Below are 18,461 nucleotides of genomic sequence, written 5' to 3' on the forward strand. Positions count from 1 at the left end.
GAAAACGTTTGTCTGACTCGGATTCACAATAATAATCTCAGACTTCAGATTGGCAGATATTATATGAAGCGTGAAGGCAGATATTATTTGAAGCGTGAAGGCAGATATTATTTGAAGCGTGACGAAAAGAAGCACCCCATTGAGAGATGCAAGCGGCACTGACAGACCTAACCGTTATTCAACTTATTGACTCATGGATAGAGGTAAGGCTACAATAACATACATGTGTGATTATGTGCAACGGTCAGGTACCTCATCATCTGTTAGGAGCTCTAAAAAGCTTAACATTGGCCATATATATTCTCAGACTAGGGTCATAGGGTCATGTACAGGGACATTATCAGTGGGTTTTAATGAATTCATTCTAAATTCCCTGTTACAACTGATGTCACCAGCATCTTCCTCTTGAAAGAGTGTTCAAGCCATTGTAGCCCCATCATTTATTTGTAGCTTGAAAATGCTCCGATAGATAAATATGTATGAATCACTACATGTATATTATGACCCTATCACTGATAGAAGTATAAGTGACACAATTTAGTCGCTAGTAGTAGTAGCCTGTTGTCCTCAAAATAAAATAAGGCAAGGGTATTCAGACTGTCGCAGTCATCCAGTTGCTTTCGGTGGGGTCGAAGAATGGGGGGGGGGGGGGGGGGGGGGCAAACATCTCGGTACAATTGTCTCTCTGTAGATCTATATAGTATATTATGGAGACACAATAATGATATTTTAGAATGTAATTAAATTGTACAGTCCCAGGCACATAGTATTGGGGGAGGGGACCCTCCTATTATTTTTTTTAACATAAAGTTTAACTTACATTACTATGAAAATGTTCATGGACCCCCCCCCCCCCCCCTTGGCAGTGAATTGAAATGCAGTCATGTTAAATGGAAGGAAAATAACTTTTGTTCACCAAATAATACCACTACCCCCCCCCCCCCTCCCCTCCCCCCCCCCCCCCTTTGGTCTGTAATGTTCTATGGTGATAAATGTTTAGGAAAGTTAAATTCAATTGTAGATATACTGTAGAATTCATTTGTTGTATGTAACTGATATTGCTCTCTCCTATTCGTAGTTGCTTGATCACATTATACAATTATTGACTTTTAATGAGGTCTTCTCGTAACTATATGGAACTAGTCGGGTATTGGTTGACCAAGACAGAGTAGACTGAATTCAAAAGTCAATAAACATTTTATTGAATAATCAGGAATTTTACAACATTTTTGACACTATAGACTATATAGTTCCCGCCTCCAGCAAATATAAACACAAAAGAAGATGTGTTGTGTAAAAAAAAAAAAACCCACCATAATTACTGGGTATATGTAAACAGTTTCTGAATCAAAACTGTTTTTAAAAAGTGGAAAAGAGTATTATAACAATAAATATTCCATCAATAAGTAATAAAGGTGTTTTGTCTCTTTGATACTTGGCGTCTGCCATTGTGTATCTTCACAACGACACATCCGTTAAAATGTGCAATTTGATTGGTTAATAAAATTGTAAGCAAATCTACAGTTTCTTAAGAGGGAAACCCGAATAAACCTCCTGGAACTTCATTGGAGGTGAACTCACTCTGAGTTACACCCATTTGGAAAGAGAGTCTGGACCAATCAGAGAACTAATTCAGTTCCTGATAATTTGATAAAGTATCATAATCTTTAACCTCATGTTACACCAATGGCAAAAAATTGCTTCAGTTTCAATTAACAATATTTACTAAATATTAATGTCGCCACTTTATTAGGCAGGCGGTCTGGGGGCTGCCTTGAGGCCTCCAGGGGGTCCAAAGCAAAGCCCTGGTGGGGGCCCAGAGGGCAAAGCCCCCGAAGCTCCTGGATTTTTACAGATTTTATAGGGCTTGAAATACATCTCCTATTTAAGTCATTTGTACTATTTTCTATTTTTATAAAGGTGAAATAAGTATCAGTTTTATCGTTTATTATACTTTTCTAAACAAGATACCACGATTTACCTTAAATTTGAAAATTTATTGGGGGGGGGGGGCGGCTGCAACCCCCCCTTAAATCCACCACTGCCCTTGGATCCCCCCTCCCCCCTTAAACCCACCACTGCCCTTGGATTTCATAAGATAATGTTTTATATCTATAACATATATGTTCAACTACAACAGAATATAATTATTTCTAAACACTGAGAACTTGTTTTCCTTTTGGACCTGGATATAAAATGTGTGGAATTACCCTCGACAGTCCCTTTACACAAGAATTGAAATGAGACAGAATCTGCTCTGATGTTAAAATTCCATGCATGGAAGTTTAAAGTTTGAGATTTTGTCATATTTTTTAAGGGTGTCCTCAAAAGATCTGTGTGGATCCTGGAACAGAGAATGGAATCGTTGCAGCATTTCATTGAATCCTGTTTAGAAGGAAATGGCAATTCAGTTACTTAGGGAAAATCTGGAGCAAATCAAGGTAACACAAATAAAATAGTGCTACATGTATATATCTATGTGAGATTTTACGCACACAGTGACATGATATATTTATTATTAGTAGATCAAGTGAGCTTTTCTGACCACCTCTTGTCTGTTATCTGTCTGTTTGTAAACTGCATTTTATCTTCTCTAGAACCACCTGGCCAAGTTCAATTAAACTTGGCACAAATAATCCTTCAAAGTTGGATAATTGGGATGTTTAAATGGAGGGTTACCCATCCTTCAAAGGGGAGATAATCAAGAAAAGGCAAAAATAGGTGGGGTCATTTAAAAATCTTTATCTTGAGAACCACTGGCTAGACAAGTTGAAATGTTCATGAAAGCTTGACGACATAGTGTAGATTCAAGTTTAGTCAATTTGTGGCCCATGAAGTAGGTTTATGCATTCAGAAAGGAATATCTTTTAAAAAGGTTCTTTTCCAGAATAGCAAGGTCATGTTTGTCATATTGATATTGAGGCATACCCATGATACTGTAAACTGAGAAATTTTCGTGAAGTTTGCGAGAACTTTATCATTATTGTATTTTGTATTTGTTTAAGATTATCTTGGTCGCGAATATTGGTCACAGAGAACCAGCTGTAAATTGTTAAATTGTCAACTAATCGTCATGAATAGAAGTTGGTATACAGTATGTGAATTGAAGTTAGGTTATGTCATGACCCTTAGGTTGGAATTACAATGAAAGGTGATGAACGAACAGTGATCAATCTCATAACTCATATAAGTAAGTTGGGCAAACACGGACCCCTGATACTAAATTGGTTGTCGTCCGCTGTCCTGTGTTAACAATTGAACATTTTTAACTTCTTCTTGATAACTACCAGTCCAATTCTTTTCAAATTTAGTATGAAGCATCTTTTGGACAAGAGGGACATAAATTGTAAATTTTAGGATTCCTGCCCCCTAGGACCTTAGAGGTGGGGCAAAAACTGTCCAAAATTGACCCATTTTCAAAAATCTTCTTCTCTAGAACCGCACGTTTAGGAAACATTAATGCATTAAGATGTGCAGCAGGAAGTCTTTACCACAATTGTAAATTTCATGGTCCCTGGGGTAGGGGTTCTGACCCCCAGGGTGGGGCCAAACTTAGAATATAGTGTTTATGTGCAAGTTTGCTGATACTGTAGAAAATCTAAATGCATTTATACCAAGGAATAGCAGAAAAAGATGTACAAAAAATGGTGAATTTCACAACCCAGGGTTTTGACTCTAGGATGGGTCCAAATTAGTATAATCTTTTAATGTTGATATACCTATTATGCCCCCCTTCAAAGAAGAGGGGTATTTTGCTTTGCACCTGTCATTCGGTCGGTAGACCACATGTTGTCTGCTCAATATCTTGCGAACCATTCACTTGATCATAATGATATTTCATATGTGGGTTGGTTATGAGAAGAGGACCCATATTGTTTTTCAGGTCAAAGGTCAATCTACTCTGGACATTGGAATAGACTGTTTGCTCAATATCTTGAGAACCCTTTGCTTGACAGACATCAAACTTGGTACACTGGTACATCCTAAGGAGTAGATGACCCCTTTTGATTTTGAGGTCAAATGGTCAAAGGTCAAACTGGACATAGGAATACACTGACCACTTAATGTCTAGAGAACCCTTTGCTTAACAGACATCAAACTTGGTACACTGGTATATCTTCAGAAGATGACCCCTATTGATTTTGAGGTCACATGGTCAATCCACTCTTGACATAGGAAGATATTGTCCGCTCAATATTTTGCATTGATGATACTACTATCAATTAAATGATGTGTGTGTATAACTCTTTTCAATTTTGCACCCTGGGGGCATATGTGTTTTACAAACATCTCTTGTATTATGTGAAGCCTTTCATTAATGTATGCACTTATGAGGGCGTTGAAGTTGTAAGAACACATCTTGTTTTATACTTTTGCTGAATGTTAAAATTTAGATTAGATTTCAGAACAGGAAATTATTTCTAGATTCCATAGCCCTTGGGAGTAGTGATAATTTTTCACTAGTACTCAGGTGACCGATAAATTTAGGCCTGTGGGCCTCTTGTTCAATTTATATACTGGGTATGTTGAATATGTCTAGAGATTCATTGTGCAATTATAATAGATTTTTTTTCTATTTTAGGTGCTTCACAATACTTCTATGCAGTTCAACAAAATACAGCGCCTCATTTACAAAGACTCGTATTTAAACAATTTCCAAGATATTGATGAAGATTTTACATGTGTGGCAACATCTATTTTGCATCAGCATGATCTGCCTTTGCCTGACACCTTGAGAGACTGGACCTCTACTCATCATCTCTACATATATCTGAGGGAGTGCATGATGCATTTGAAGATTCTTTAACATCATAAGATGTTGTAGAATATACATTTGTTTCCATGACTTTGTACACTTGCTTTTATTGCCAGCTGATTTCTGTTCCATAGTTTTATGTATTTAACTAATCAGATACATTTTCATGTATTCACATTTTCTGGGGGTGTTTTTTTATCCTTGAAATATTTTAAATGTGGAGCTTTACAGAATTTCATTTGGTATGAATGCTAAAGGCTATTCATGAACAGAATTTTTTCTTTGAACTCTCCCATCCCACTCCACCATCCCCTAAAAAAACATCCATGACTTTTGTCCAAGCCATACCTTTGTACTGTTAAACTTGCTAACCACAGGAGTTTACAGAAATTTTTAGCTCTTCTGAGCCAAAGGCTCAAAGAGCTAATGCTATGGCCATTTGTGCGGTGTGCGTAAACTTTTTAGAAAAAGGGCTATAACTCAAGAACCCCTTGGCCAATTTTTTTCAAATTTGTTACAGGGTATCATTGGCCCAAGGGCTTTCATACATACTAAATAGAGGGATGTGACCATTTAACAAGGGGAGATAATCAGGAAAATACAAACAAAAGTAGTGGTTGCTAAAAAATCTTCTTCTCAAGAACCACAGGGCAGATTATCACCAAACTTACACATAAGGATGAGGATATGTTGTAGATTAGAAATTGTTCAAGGCATTACCCTGGGGCAAAGGGCATGGTCTCAAGGTCACTTCAAAGTTGACCTAAATTTAAATTTTTTTTAAATTCCTTAAATCTTAGATGTTTTAGTCATTATAAGGACTAGGATCATCAAATTTTGACAGTTGATGCATCTTAGGACCTTGTGTCAAGTTGTCTCAAAAGTAGGTCACGGTGACCTACTTTTTGAATTTTGCAGGTATTTATTTTAAAATTAATTTTGATGCATATCTTGGACACTTTGAAGCCTATGATCATCAAAACTTGTCAGTTGGTGGATCATGGGACCTTGAAATGCGTCAACTGAAAAATAGGTCACCGTGACCTACTTTCTGAATTTTATGGCTTATCATTTATAGATATATTTTAAGTTGTTATTTCAAATACCGAGAGGTTTAGAATCATCAAATCTTGTAAGTTGATGCATTTTGAGGCCTTGAAGCATATTTATAAAAAAAAAAAAAAAAAAGTAGGTCACAGTGACCTACTTTTTTAATTTTGCAGATATTCAAATTTCACATTTTCAATTTTAGATGCATATTTTGGGCACTGTAAAACCTAGGATCATCAAACTTTGTCAGTTGATGCGTCTTCAGTCTTCGGTTTGTGTCGACCAAAGAGTAGGTCACCGTGACCTTCTTTTGGTATTTGACAGCTAAATTACTATATTTCAGACACTATTTGACCTATAATCATCAAACTTTGTCAGTTGATGCATCTTGAGTCTTCGGAGTGTATCGACCAAAAAGTAGGTCACTGTGACCTACTTTTGGCATTTGACAGTTATATTTATATATTTCAGTCACTAATTGACCTACAATCATCAAACTTTGACAGTTGATGCATCTTGAGTCAACGGAGTGTGTCGACCAAAAAGTAGGTCACCTTGACCTACTTTTGGAATTTGACGGCTATATTTATATATTTCAGATACTGTTTGACCTACAGTCATCAAACTTTGTCAGTTGATGCGTCTTGCATGTTCAAAGGGTGTTCACCAAAAAGTAGGTCACCATGACCTACTTTTGGAATTGGACGGCTATATTTATATAATTCAGATACTATTTGACCTACAGTCATCAAACTTTGTCAGTTGTTGGGTCTTGCATGTTTGAAGGGTGTTGACGAAAAAGTAGGTCACCTTGACCTACTTTTGGAATTTGACGGCTATATTTATATATTTCAGATACTATTTGACCTACAGTCATCAAACTTTGTCAGTTGATGGGTCTTGCATGTTCGGAGTTCGCTGACCAAAAGGTAGGTCAACATGACCTACGATTGGAATTTGACAGCTATATTTCAATATTCAGATACTAATTGGCTTAAAATCATCAAACTTTGTCAGTTGATATTTCTTGGGTTCTCAAAATGTGTAAACCAACAAGTAGGTCACATTGACCTACTTTTTTTGAATTCTTAGGATTTAACTAAAGATTTAGAATACTAATAGGCTAAGAATAGAAATGGTGGGGTTGTACAATTTATCAGAAGAGCGATTCTAGGCCCTTGGGCCTCTTGTTTTTATTTGCTATGCATTTATATATTCAAAATGTTTAGCACCTTCTGATATGTATTATTAATGTCAAATATGTATGATTGTGTAATAAATTATATACATGTATTTATTGAATTGTCTTTGATACTTCAAGTGTTTGTGCTTTAATAGACTATGGTTGCCAAAGCAAGGTTCTGATCTTAAATAGTCATGTTGGTTGTTATAATGTAAATTACAGTATGCATCCACATACTTGTATATATATATGTTTTAGACACTATGCCATGTGACATTGTTTAAATATTTTAGGGTTAATGTGATTAAGACAATATAACTCTTTGAACCATGATTGGTGTTGATTTCTCCTAAAACCCTCATTATAACAATTATTTAAAAGTATTTTGGAATTGATTCTCAGTTCAATGAAATATCTTTCTTGTGTATGTACTACCGGTACGTCTCAATGGAAAAAAAATGTTTAACCTTCTTATATGGATGGTTTTCTGGTAGTCATTCTTTGTTGAGAAACACTGGACCACTTGAATATGGCAGATGCTTTAACATGTTTTGGTTTTTATTATATTTCATGAATTGATATAAGGTCCATTTCCCATTTGGGGGTGGCATAGAACCTGAAATGAACAAACTTAAAAGTTCTTTATTCAAAGATACTTTCTACTAAGTTTCATTGAAATGCCAAATGAAAAATTGAAAGAGGACTTGCAACAATGACATTCTGATCAGACAAGCTTATTGAGGTCTTTGGCTCAGCTGTATGGAGTGCCAAATCAATATAAACTCAAATAATTTAAGGCATCTTTAATTATTTTGAAGATACTATCAATTCATTTGAAGCATGCAACAAGTCAATGATCTCTTCAAATAATTTTAACATATTTTCATTTCAGAATTTTTGCATACATTAATTGAATTGATGATAGCAGTAATTATTCTGCTGAATTGATGTGCGCTATGATTGAATTGTTGCTCTCTTCAAATGAATTGATGATATCAACAACTGAATTGGTGCAAGCTACAATTCAATTGTAGAGAGCAATAATTCATTTAATGTGCACTGTAATTGATGTATTGCTCTCTACAATTGGATTAAATATAACATTAATTGACTGCAGATGTATGCAATAATTCTTTTAGAGAGAGCAACTATATAATTAGAGATATCATCAATTGAACATTTCTATGCATTAATTCTTATACAAAAACAGATTAATTAGATATCATTTATACTGAGCTCCAAATCTGAATGTGAGCAGTATCTCCACCACATTGATATACACATCAATTACATTAATGAAAAGCAATAACTGAATCGTGCACAAATTTATTGCATGACAATCATGGCAAATATAAGCCAGGGTTTTTAAAGCTTTCTCCTTGTAATCCTAAGGATATGTTCAATATTTTGAAATTGAAAATTTTCAAATTTACTTCATTTTAATGTCAAAAATGCAGTTTTAGTAGAAATCTGGGGACTCGAACGCACAACCTACAGCTCAGCAGTCAGTTTGCTAACCTACTGAGCTACTTGGCTAGGTAGTACCAAAAAGGAATAGATAAATGTTGCTGATACTGATTTTTTTTCATCCATGTTTTAAAAGGAAATCAGTCATTATGACGATGCAAGGTACCTCCTTAATTATACATTGTATGCACCCTTAGATGGTTTTGTAAATAGCTGGGAAACAATTAACTACATGACGTATGTGTACTTAGTACCACCTTTGTGAATTATCTAAGCAGAAGGATGGTCTATGGCACGCCAAATTCACAAAAATGAGCTAAACATAGTTTCACAGTTGATAAACTAGGTTTATCGACTGTAAACTATAGTTTACGGACCGTAAACTATAGTTAACGACGTTAATCTATATTTCACATCAGTAAACCATAGTTAACAGATAATCTATGTTTCACAAGCGTGAACTATAATTAACAATGAAAACGATCATTAGCGATTGCAAAACATAGTTTATCTGATAAATACGGTTTCACGATTGTAAACTACGGTTTACAAGTCATAGTTTATCTAATAAATATAGTATCACAATTTGTGAAACTAGGATTAACAATTGTGAACTATAGTTAACGAATGTAAATTATAGTTTACAAACGTGAATCTGTATTTATCAGCAAAATCTATTGTTAACGTTTATTTAAAGACAGATAAACTTGGATTAGCATTTGTAAACTATAGTTTACAACCGTTAAATATAGTTTAACGGATGAAAACTATAGTTAACGAATCGTTAACTATAGTTTACAGTTCGTAAACTATAGTTTACAGTCAATAAACCTAATTTATCAACTGTGAAACTATGCTTAGCTCATTTTTGTGAATTTGGCGTGTCATAATGGTCATGTATACAAAATGATGTGGGATTTAGCGGTGGAGGTACTACTTAGTACTGACACGCCCACTCCCCGGATAGGGTTGTTCCTGTACCAGAAATGGACACCTCATGTGATGACACCCTATTCAGTACATTAAGAAATCAACATAAAGCACAGATTAAAGAGATCCATGAAAGGTGAAGATAACGAACAGTGATCAATCTCGTAACTCCTGTAAGCAACACAAAATAGAAAGTTGGGCAAACACGGACCCCTGGATATACCAGAGGTGGGACCAGGTGCCTAGAAGGAGTAAGCATCCCCTGTCGACCGGTCACACCCGCCGTGAGCCCTATATCATTTTGCGTAATTAAGCCCTAGGGTGGCCTGTGTTACGAAAAAAAAAACTGCCTGTGCAGCTGGCCAGTGTGTTTGATAAAATTCCCTTTCTATCTATCATGTCACAAAGATATAAAATGTTATACTCCAGTTCCAACAAAGATTTATTCATTGAATTATTCACATTTATCATCCTCCAAAACAAACACATACCAGGATACCTTTTCGACAAACAATCATTTCCATAATAAAGTCAAAGTGAAACTACGTCACGTGATTTCCCTCTCGACCAACCGCTTGCACAGTCACGCATGAAATAATATCTGCCTTCACGCTTCATATAATATCTGCCAATCTGAAGTCGGATATTATTATTGTGAATCCGATTCAGACAAACGTTTTCTGTTTCAAGCGTCCAAATCTTTTCCACCAACAATAATAATCTTGTCTTTTTGGCTGGTCCAGAATTATTATTGTCAGTACAGATTATATTCTGTAGCGTTCAAATAAAAAAAGATAATTATTGTTGGCTTGGCTTGGCGATGTTCAGTAATTATTATTGTGGTGGAAAGATTATATTTATAAAGATAATGTGTGACTTTAAATCGGGTCAGTTTTTATAATTATTGCGGCAATATTTATAATTATAATAATGTCATGTCATAAATGAAGAATATTTTTATTTTGGGGATGAAATTATAATTTGGTATCTGAGAATCGGGACAGATTATTATTATCGCTGCGATATAATAATAATATCGGCAAATAGGGGGAAATTTTTATTTTTGGAAGAGATTATAATTTTGGTATTTTATATAGGAAAAATAATAATAATGTGGGGGTACCCTACGGCTTTCCATAGTGGGGGTACCCTACGGCTTTCCATAGATTACATATATATTATTTTCATTGTGTTTATTCTCCTCCTATCTTCTCCTGTCCACTCACCTGTTGTTTATCTTATACAATTAGATATATTGTGTATACAAATGTACATGTACTAGATGTATTCCGATGAGTTGTATAACTCAAGGACAATAAAGAATAATATTGAATGAGATTGATCAATCTTTATGATCTTCCTTTGTTGAATTCTGACAAACAGTCAGGGCCTCTTCCCCTACTTCCTCTGACATTATCCATGTGATCATGTATTATATCTTAGTGTACAGCGACTACCGTATATCCATAACCAGTCCTCATCATGTATCATTGTACTGCACAGGATTTTGCGAATCAAAGAAGGAGGCATGTACAATGTATGTGCAGGGTAAAGGGTAATCTCGGTTGAGATTTAGGCTCAGCTGAATATTTGGACTGACGCCTTCAGACCATTTTCATTTTGGAAATTTCACACTTAGATGGTAAGCAATACAAAATTAATAGTGATAGAGAGTTAGTTTAACAGTCACATCACTTATCTGAAGCGAACGGCAGTGTTACCTAAGTGCATATTAATTGCTCGAACGCGTCGAAACACGTCCTGGATACATGTATATGCAAAACAATTTTCCAATTTACCTGACAAGAAATGTATTTCCATTTGATAATAAAATCACAAGGACAGTTTGGTTATAAAAATACTGAATAATGCTACCTGTACACAAAACACTAGAATTAAATTCACTTTGAGATTTGGACAGTTGTTTTGGAAAAAAGCTAAGTAGTGTTAGCGCAAGGTAATGCACTATTTACTTCCCTGTGTGCTTAGCCGTCATTTAGACGTCAATATGTTGTTATCATTACTCAATACCTTTATCTTGCATTTGCAGACTTATCTTTTGTTTGGAAGATTGCTTGCGTACAAGTTTTTAATATTGGTGATTTAAAAAAACACGTTTGCACATGAAGTTTCGTATGAAAGGAATGCGAGTAATTTCGTCCCATTACCTATTCGCACCGAGTGGATTCGCAACTTTACCTGTTCCGTCCTCAGTAGTTTGTTGTGACTGGATTCTGCACAGGTAAATTGGGGCGAAACCACTCGACTGATACATTGGGGCGAAACTACTCGACTATCACCTAATCTTCTACCTTATGTTACCTGGGACCCGTTTCACAAAAAGGCGAACGACCAGGCGTTAGCTTAGTAGGGCGTAAAAACAGGACTAAATCATAAAACCGGACTAAAGTTGCGTTTCATAAAACAGACTACGTTTGCACCCGACTAAATTTATGGCTTAAATTTAGACCTGTTCATGACTAGGTGTAATGCTTAGTCTGTAAACATCTAAACGAATAATGGCGACGGTGTTTATTTTGAAGCAACGCAGACAGCGGCAGATAGGAAGAGAAAGGATTTTCAGAGACCGGTCAAATTTACATTAATTTACACTAATGTTGACCGTCTAAAGCTATGGGTACTACTCATCTTTTTCAGTTGATGAAGAGCATATCACGTGACTCTTATGTGTAATTGGAGCGAGCTCGCTAATTACGCACCTTTGTGAAATGCGATTTAGGCTGGCCTAAATTTTGGCGTAAATTAGTTACTCTGCCTAGGTTACGCCTTAAATTTACACCTTTTTTGTGAAATGTTACCTGCACTGAAATGGGGACGAAACCACTTGAGGCGATTCCACTTAGTGCGAATATGTAATCGGGACGAAACCACCCGTTCCCGTTTGGAATCATCTTTACAAGTCAAGGGTTATTGATTCGTTACCTCGCACTAACGTTAGTGCGAGGTAACGAATCAATAACCCTTGACTTGTGAAGATGGTTTGGAATACCAATCGCTTTATTACAACATGCTGGCTCTGTCTTAATTGATATACCCTATTAGACGACATGGGCGTAAGTATTACAAACGATACATACTTACAATTGTACATTGAATACTAATAAATATCTCGATGTACACGGTATATGAAACGCCTGCATAAATATGTTAACTAGAAGGATTGATTGTATCTTGCTTAACGTCTCGCTCGAGAATCTCCGAGGACCCGTGACATTCTGGCACTACCTGTTTTAACGACTTCGGTCTGTCGCTCTAACCTCTCGGCCACCGCGGCGGTTGTTAACTACATGTAGAAGGATTTCTTTGTTTGTATAATTATTGTTTTACATCCCATTCGAAAACAATTCACTCGAGTAAAACCCGCGTGTGGATTCGAGTTAAGGAAAGTCCGTGCTTTTACGTATCCGGTTTTAAATTTTAAACACCGACTAGAAAGTTCCAGTTATAACTTCTATGTCTGATGTTTGTAGTTTACGAGAACTGTACTAGTCAAATTTAGCATTCAAATGTGAATTTTAGATATATTTACCATGAATTATTATAGTATCAAGTCCTCACTAGCTCCAATGGTACAAAGCAATGTAATATCTACATTGATCTCTAAAAGACTCATAGCTTGCAATCTAAGCCTGAACAAGTTAAAAATCATACATAGGCGTGACCCTCACAGTGGAATTCAAACTGTTTTTAGTGAGTTTGTGTTTGGTTCAAAGAAACCCAGAATTATAAATCATCAGCAAAGTTGTTGAATATTTGAACTCTTCTTCACAAGTACTTTCAAGAAACAAAATTATTTGTACATGAGCTGTAGTTGCTAGAATCTACACATATGTTACACTATGTTTATTTTTTCTATAAGGATGAGATAGCATGTAGGTATTTTTATGTATGATATGATCGATAGCCAAACAAAAAAAGAATAACACACACACCAAAAAAATTGTGAGAAAAAGGAAGGGGTGGGGGTGCCCCCCCCTACTCCTTGTGTTCTAATTGTATGGTAGGACAAAATTTTCAGTATGTTTTACACACACACACACACACACACACACACACACACACACACACACACACACATATATATATATATATATATATATCGTCATATTCTGTTAATCTTTATTTTAAGACTGTATTTGCTGTTACAATTTACTATTTTCAAAGTGTGCAAAGAATAATTGTAAAACTTAAATTTAAAAATGGGGGTTTACGTATTCAAGAGACCATTTTGCAAAATATCTCTGGTCAACTATGGTAAAATATGTTTTTTGTTAACCTTAGATATAATTCTAAATATTTTAAAAGAAAAACTGGCATGTAAACAATTTAGATTTTGAGAATTTTTCAAAATTGCGATATTCTGTGATTTTTTTTCTGAAGGATGTGAGCAGATTAAACAGCAATTGTGTATGTTTTCAATTGAATATCTTTAAAAATTCTCTCAGTAAATGAATAGCTATTGGTTTTTATATATTATAGCTTGATATGATGTGCTTTGGTGCATATTTTTAATAAAACATGAGATCATGCATTCTTGTGTTAAAATTTGGCTTTTGCATTTGGAAGTATATATGCTCTGTAGCACATAGTATAAAAATAAACCCGCAAACGTATGTCTAATATGGGGTTTTTAGTTAGTTTATGAGTTGTTAAAGTTATTTAAATGAAAAAAAAATTTGATTGACAGAAATTTCTAATAGTATTTACCTACCTTAAAATAGAATATCGGCAGGTCCTCAGTACACCTTGCTTGTCGTCATTTTTAGCTCACATGAGCTAAAAGCTCAAGTGAGCTTTTCTGATCACCCGTATTCCGGCGTGCGTGCGTGCGTCCGTCCGTCCGTCTGTCTGTCTGTCCGTCTGTAAACTTTTAAGATTTTTTACTTCTTCTCAAAAACCACTGGGCCAATTTCAACCAAAGTTGTAACAAAGCATCCTTAGGTAAAGGGAAGTCTAAATTGTTAAAATAAAGGGTCAGGCCACCTTCCAAGGGGAGATAATCAAGAAAAGGTAAAATAGAGTAGGGTCATTAACAAATCGTCTTCTCAAGAACCACTGGGCCAGAAAAGATGAAATTTATAGATAAGCTTTATTAGGTAGTGCAAATTCTAAATTGTTAAAATCATGGCCCCCGGGGATTGGATGGGACCACAATAGGGGATCAAAGTTTTACATACAAATATATAGGAAAAATCTTCTTCTCAAGAACCACTGAGCCAGAAAAGCTGAGATTTATATGAAAGCTTCCTGATATAGTGCAGATTCTAAATTGTTAAAATCATGGCCCCCGGTTGTCGGATGGGGCCACAATAGGGGATCAAAGTTTTACATACAAATATATAGGGAAAATCTTTTAAAATCTTCTTTTCAAGAACCACTAAGCCAGAAAAGCTGATATTTACATGAAAGTTTTTTGACATAATGCAGATTCACGTTTGTTCAACTCATGGCCCCTGGGGGTCGGATGGGGCCACAATAGGGGATCAAAGTTTTACATACAAATATATAGGGACAATTTTTAAAATCTTCTTCTCAAGAACCACTGAGTCAGAAAAGCTGATATTTACATGAAAGCTTTCTGACATAATGCAAATTCAAGTTTGTTAAAATGATGGCCCCCGGGGGTAGGAAGAGGCCACAATAGGGGTTCAAAGTTTTACATACAAATATATCGAGAAAATCTTTAAAAATCTTCTCAAGAACCACTGAGCCAGAAAAGCTGATATTTATATGAAATTTCCTAACATAGTGCAGAGTTAAGTTTGTTCAAATCATGGCCAGGGAAAATCTTTAAAAATCTTCTTCTCAAGAACCACTGAGCCAGAAAAGCTGATATTTACATGAAAACTTTCTGACATAGTGCAGATTTCAAGTTTGTTTAAATCATGGCCCCTGGGGGTAGGATGGGGCCACAAAAGAGGGGATCAAAGTTTTACATACAAATATATAGGAGAAATCTTTAAAAATCTTCTCGAGAACCATTGGGCCAAAGAAGTTCACATTTACATGAAAGCTTTCTGACAAAGTGTAGATTCAAGTTTGCAAAAACCATGGCCTCTAGGGGTAGGTTAGGGCCATAATAGGGACTACGGTTGTACATGCAAATATATATGGAAAGTCTTCTGATATGGACCAAGGTGACTCAGGTGAGCGATGTGGCCTATGGGCCTCTTGTTACCTATGCAGGGCACTCAGGACTGTAGCAGTGCTGGCTTTTATCGTCCTAACACTACCGTGACACGGAATCTGCCTTTATTGCTCACTTAGGCTTTTCTAATCGCCTTTTTGTCTATATATAAATCATCTAAAGAACCATGAGCCGGAATGATTGAAATTTACATCAAAGATTCCTGACATAATGTAGATTCAAGTTTGTTTAAATCATGGTCCCTCGGGGTAGGCTGGGACCATAATACGAGGTCAATGGGAATATACAGGTAAAAATCTTGTAAAGAACAGCAGTACCCTGATTAGTCACATCAATATCCAATCATCCCCAGGTACATGTAGTACAGATTTAAGTTTGTGTATATTGTGCTCCGGAATTAGGGTGGGGCCACAATCAATTATAAAAGTTTTACATGAGAATATATAGGGAATGATTTTTAACAAGAGGCCTTATTGGTCACCTGAGTATTAATTAAAAGTTTTACTAGCCCCCAGGGCTATGAAATCTATAACAAGATTCCTGTTATGCATATCTAGGCTAAATTCTAATATTCTTGGCACATTGATTTTGACTACGGATTACTACGTTTAACTGACCAAGAAATTGGGCTCATGGCGGGTGTGACCAGTCGACAAGGGTTGCTTCTTCATGGGGACCTGATCCCTCCTCTGGTATACACAGGGGTCCGTGTTTGCCCAACTCTTTATTTTGTATTCCTTATATGAGTTATGAGATTGATCACTGTATATTATCTTCACCTTTGAAGGCTTTCATTCAACAGCAGTAAAAGAGAATGTGCCTATACCGATGAAGGAGTTTACTGGGACGGATTCAGGAATGACAGTTGGGGGGGGGGGGGCAACTTTATGAGGCAGGGGGTGTGGGGGCCGCCTTGAGGCCCACGATGGGTCCAGGGCGAAGCCCTGGTGGAGGCCCAGAGAACGAAGCCCCCGGAAGCTCCTGGATTTTTACAGATTTTTAAGGCTTGAAATATGTCTCCAACATGTAGTAATTTAGACTATATTCTATAATTTTTAATAAGATGAAATTAATAAAATGACGCAAAGTTTAAGGGCTTTTGCAAAAAATGCAAGTTCTCCAAATAAAAAATAATTCAATAAATCAAAAGATTTTGTCATTTATTTCTCCGATAGTGGAAGAAATTATTGCTTTTTTTATCGTTTACATTTTTCTATACAAGAGACCACGATTTACCCTAAAATTTTCTACCTTAAATTTGAAAAATTTAAGGAGGCGTGCGCCGGCTGCACCCCCGTTAAATCCGCCAATGGTTTACGTAATAATTAACACTAAATGACTGTTTTGGGTCCACCCTAGAGTCAGAACCGTGGGGTTGTGAAATTCACAATTTTTGTACATCCTTTCTGCTTTTCCTAAATATGTATTCGTTGTAAATACAGTATCTGCAGAATTAAAGAAGTATTTCAAATGATAAAGATAATAATCACTTTAATAATTTTGTCCCCACCCTTACCCCTGGGATCATGAAATTTACAAATTTGGTAGAGAACTACATACTCTTTTTTCGTTCAAACAACATCATGACAGTTCGCTTCACTGAGCGTGTGAGATTTTCATAAAATGAACACCCGTACTTACTATTCATTGATTGGCTGTTTGATTTCAATGAAATGAACACAGCACCTGACCATACTACCGGTAGCACTGACCAATCTGATTGGATGGCTGTTTACGAGAATTTTACCACAGCATTCTGTCGTAAACAAGTTTTTAAAAAATGTTTTAAAAATTACAACAGCTGAACAACAGCAAGGCCAATGTGACTCGGGTGAGCGTTATGACCCATGGACTTCTTGGTAAGGTTATATCCGAAAAAGCTGTGGCTCACTTCTACTTCCGAGCGCTTGGCGAAGGCCGTCACTACCTATATTAAACGTATCTTATAATGGTTTGACGCGGCGCCGGGATTGAACCCGAGATCCCCCCCCCCCCCCAAAAAAATGATAATGTATTAATATATTACACACTGTTCTCAGTTCAGCCAAAGCTAGCTACTTTATCCACACTTTGATGTCCACGGACCAATATTTACTAGCTTACTCGGGATATACGGGATTGCATGCAAACAGGTGTTTCTTTACTCTATACGTACTATAATTGTATACATAATTTTGCAGGAAATCTTTGATGAAATCACTGATGAATCACTTTTTGAGACTTTCAATAGGATAAAACAAAAATTCAAGGGACATGAGGTTATGAAAGAAGGATTTTACGAGCTCCGTGATGCAATAAATGACATCGTAAAAGCTTGCTCCAAGAATGTGAAGGTTGTGGTCTATGTAAACGACGTTCTTGATGAGCCTATTATCGTTCAGTCAGGAAGTGGCGAAAACAGACTCAGAATTACTATCAAAGGTGGAGGACGAATCTCCTACAGCTGGACAAAGGAAACTTGTGAGAAGGTGTTCAGAGATGCTTGGAGTGTAATAATTTTCTCCTTCAAAAACTTCTTGGGTTTATTGCCTCAATCACAATACGGAGATTATAACTTTTATCCCATTTCGATGTGACCAAATATAATTAAATGCAATAAAACTATGTAGAGTTGATTACAGTACTTATATTCATTTGTATCATGCATAGTACATCAGTGATACAAATAACAAAATATCCCTAAGAGAAAATCCTTTGTCGTTACACACTTTCCAATTGATATTGTGCTGAATAATACATACAAAACTATGCAAATGAAAGGTGAAAATAACGAACGCTTTATGGTATATCTAGGGGTCCGTGTTTGCCCAACTCTCTATTTTGTACTGCTAACAGGAGTTATGAGATCAATCACTGTTCATTATCTTCACCTTTGCTAACGAACGGCAAACATATAAATGTGAAAA

General features: G+C 36.0%; 1 protein-coding gene and 1 long non-coding RNA gene across 2 annotated transcripts; both read left to right on the forward strand.

Moving 5' to 3' along the window:
* The first annotated feature begins 69 nt into the window (after nt 1–69).
* LOC125683587 (uncharacterized) lies at nt 70–7,103 on the forward strand. The gene is made up of 3 exons (XR_008802991.1): nt 70–203; nt 2,318–2,441; nt 4,583–7,103. It is a non-coding gene; the product is annotated as an uncharacterized LOC125683587 (long non-coding RNA).
* Nucleotides 7,104–12,314: 5,211 nt separating this feature from the next.
* On the forward strand, nt 12,315–18,171 carry LOC125675474 (uncharacterized). Its single transcript, XM_056165124.1, has 2 exons — nt 12,315–12,460; nt 17,736–18,171. The coding sequence occupies exons 1-2, from the start codon at nt 12,455–12,457 to the stop codon at nt 18,129–18,131; spliced, it is 402 nt and encodes a 133-aa protein (XP_056021099.1). The 5' UTR covers nt 12,315–12,454; the 3' UTR covers nt 18,132–18,171.
* The last annotated feature ends 290 nt before the right edge of the window (nt 18,172–18,461 follow it).

Source organism: Ostrea edulis, chromosome 1, assembly GCF_947568905.1.
Source record: "Ostrea edulis chromosome 1, xbOstEdul1.1, whole genome shotgun sequence".
In the NCBI taxonomy this organism is placed as follows: Eukaryota; Metazoa; Mollusca; class Bivalvia; order Ostreida; family Ostreidae; genus Ostrea; species Ostrea edulis.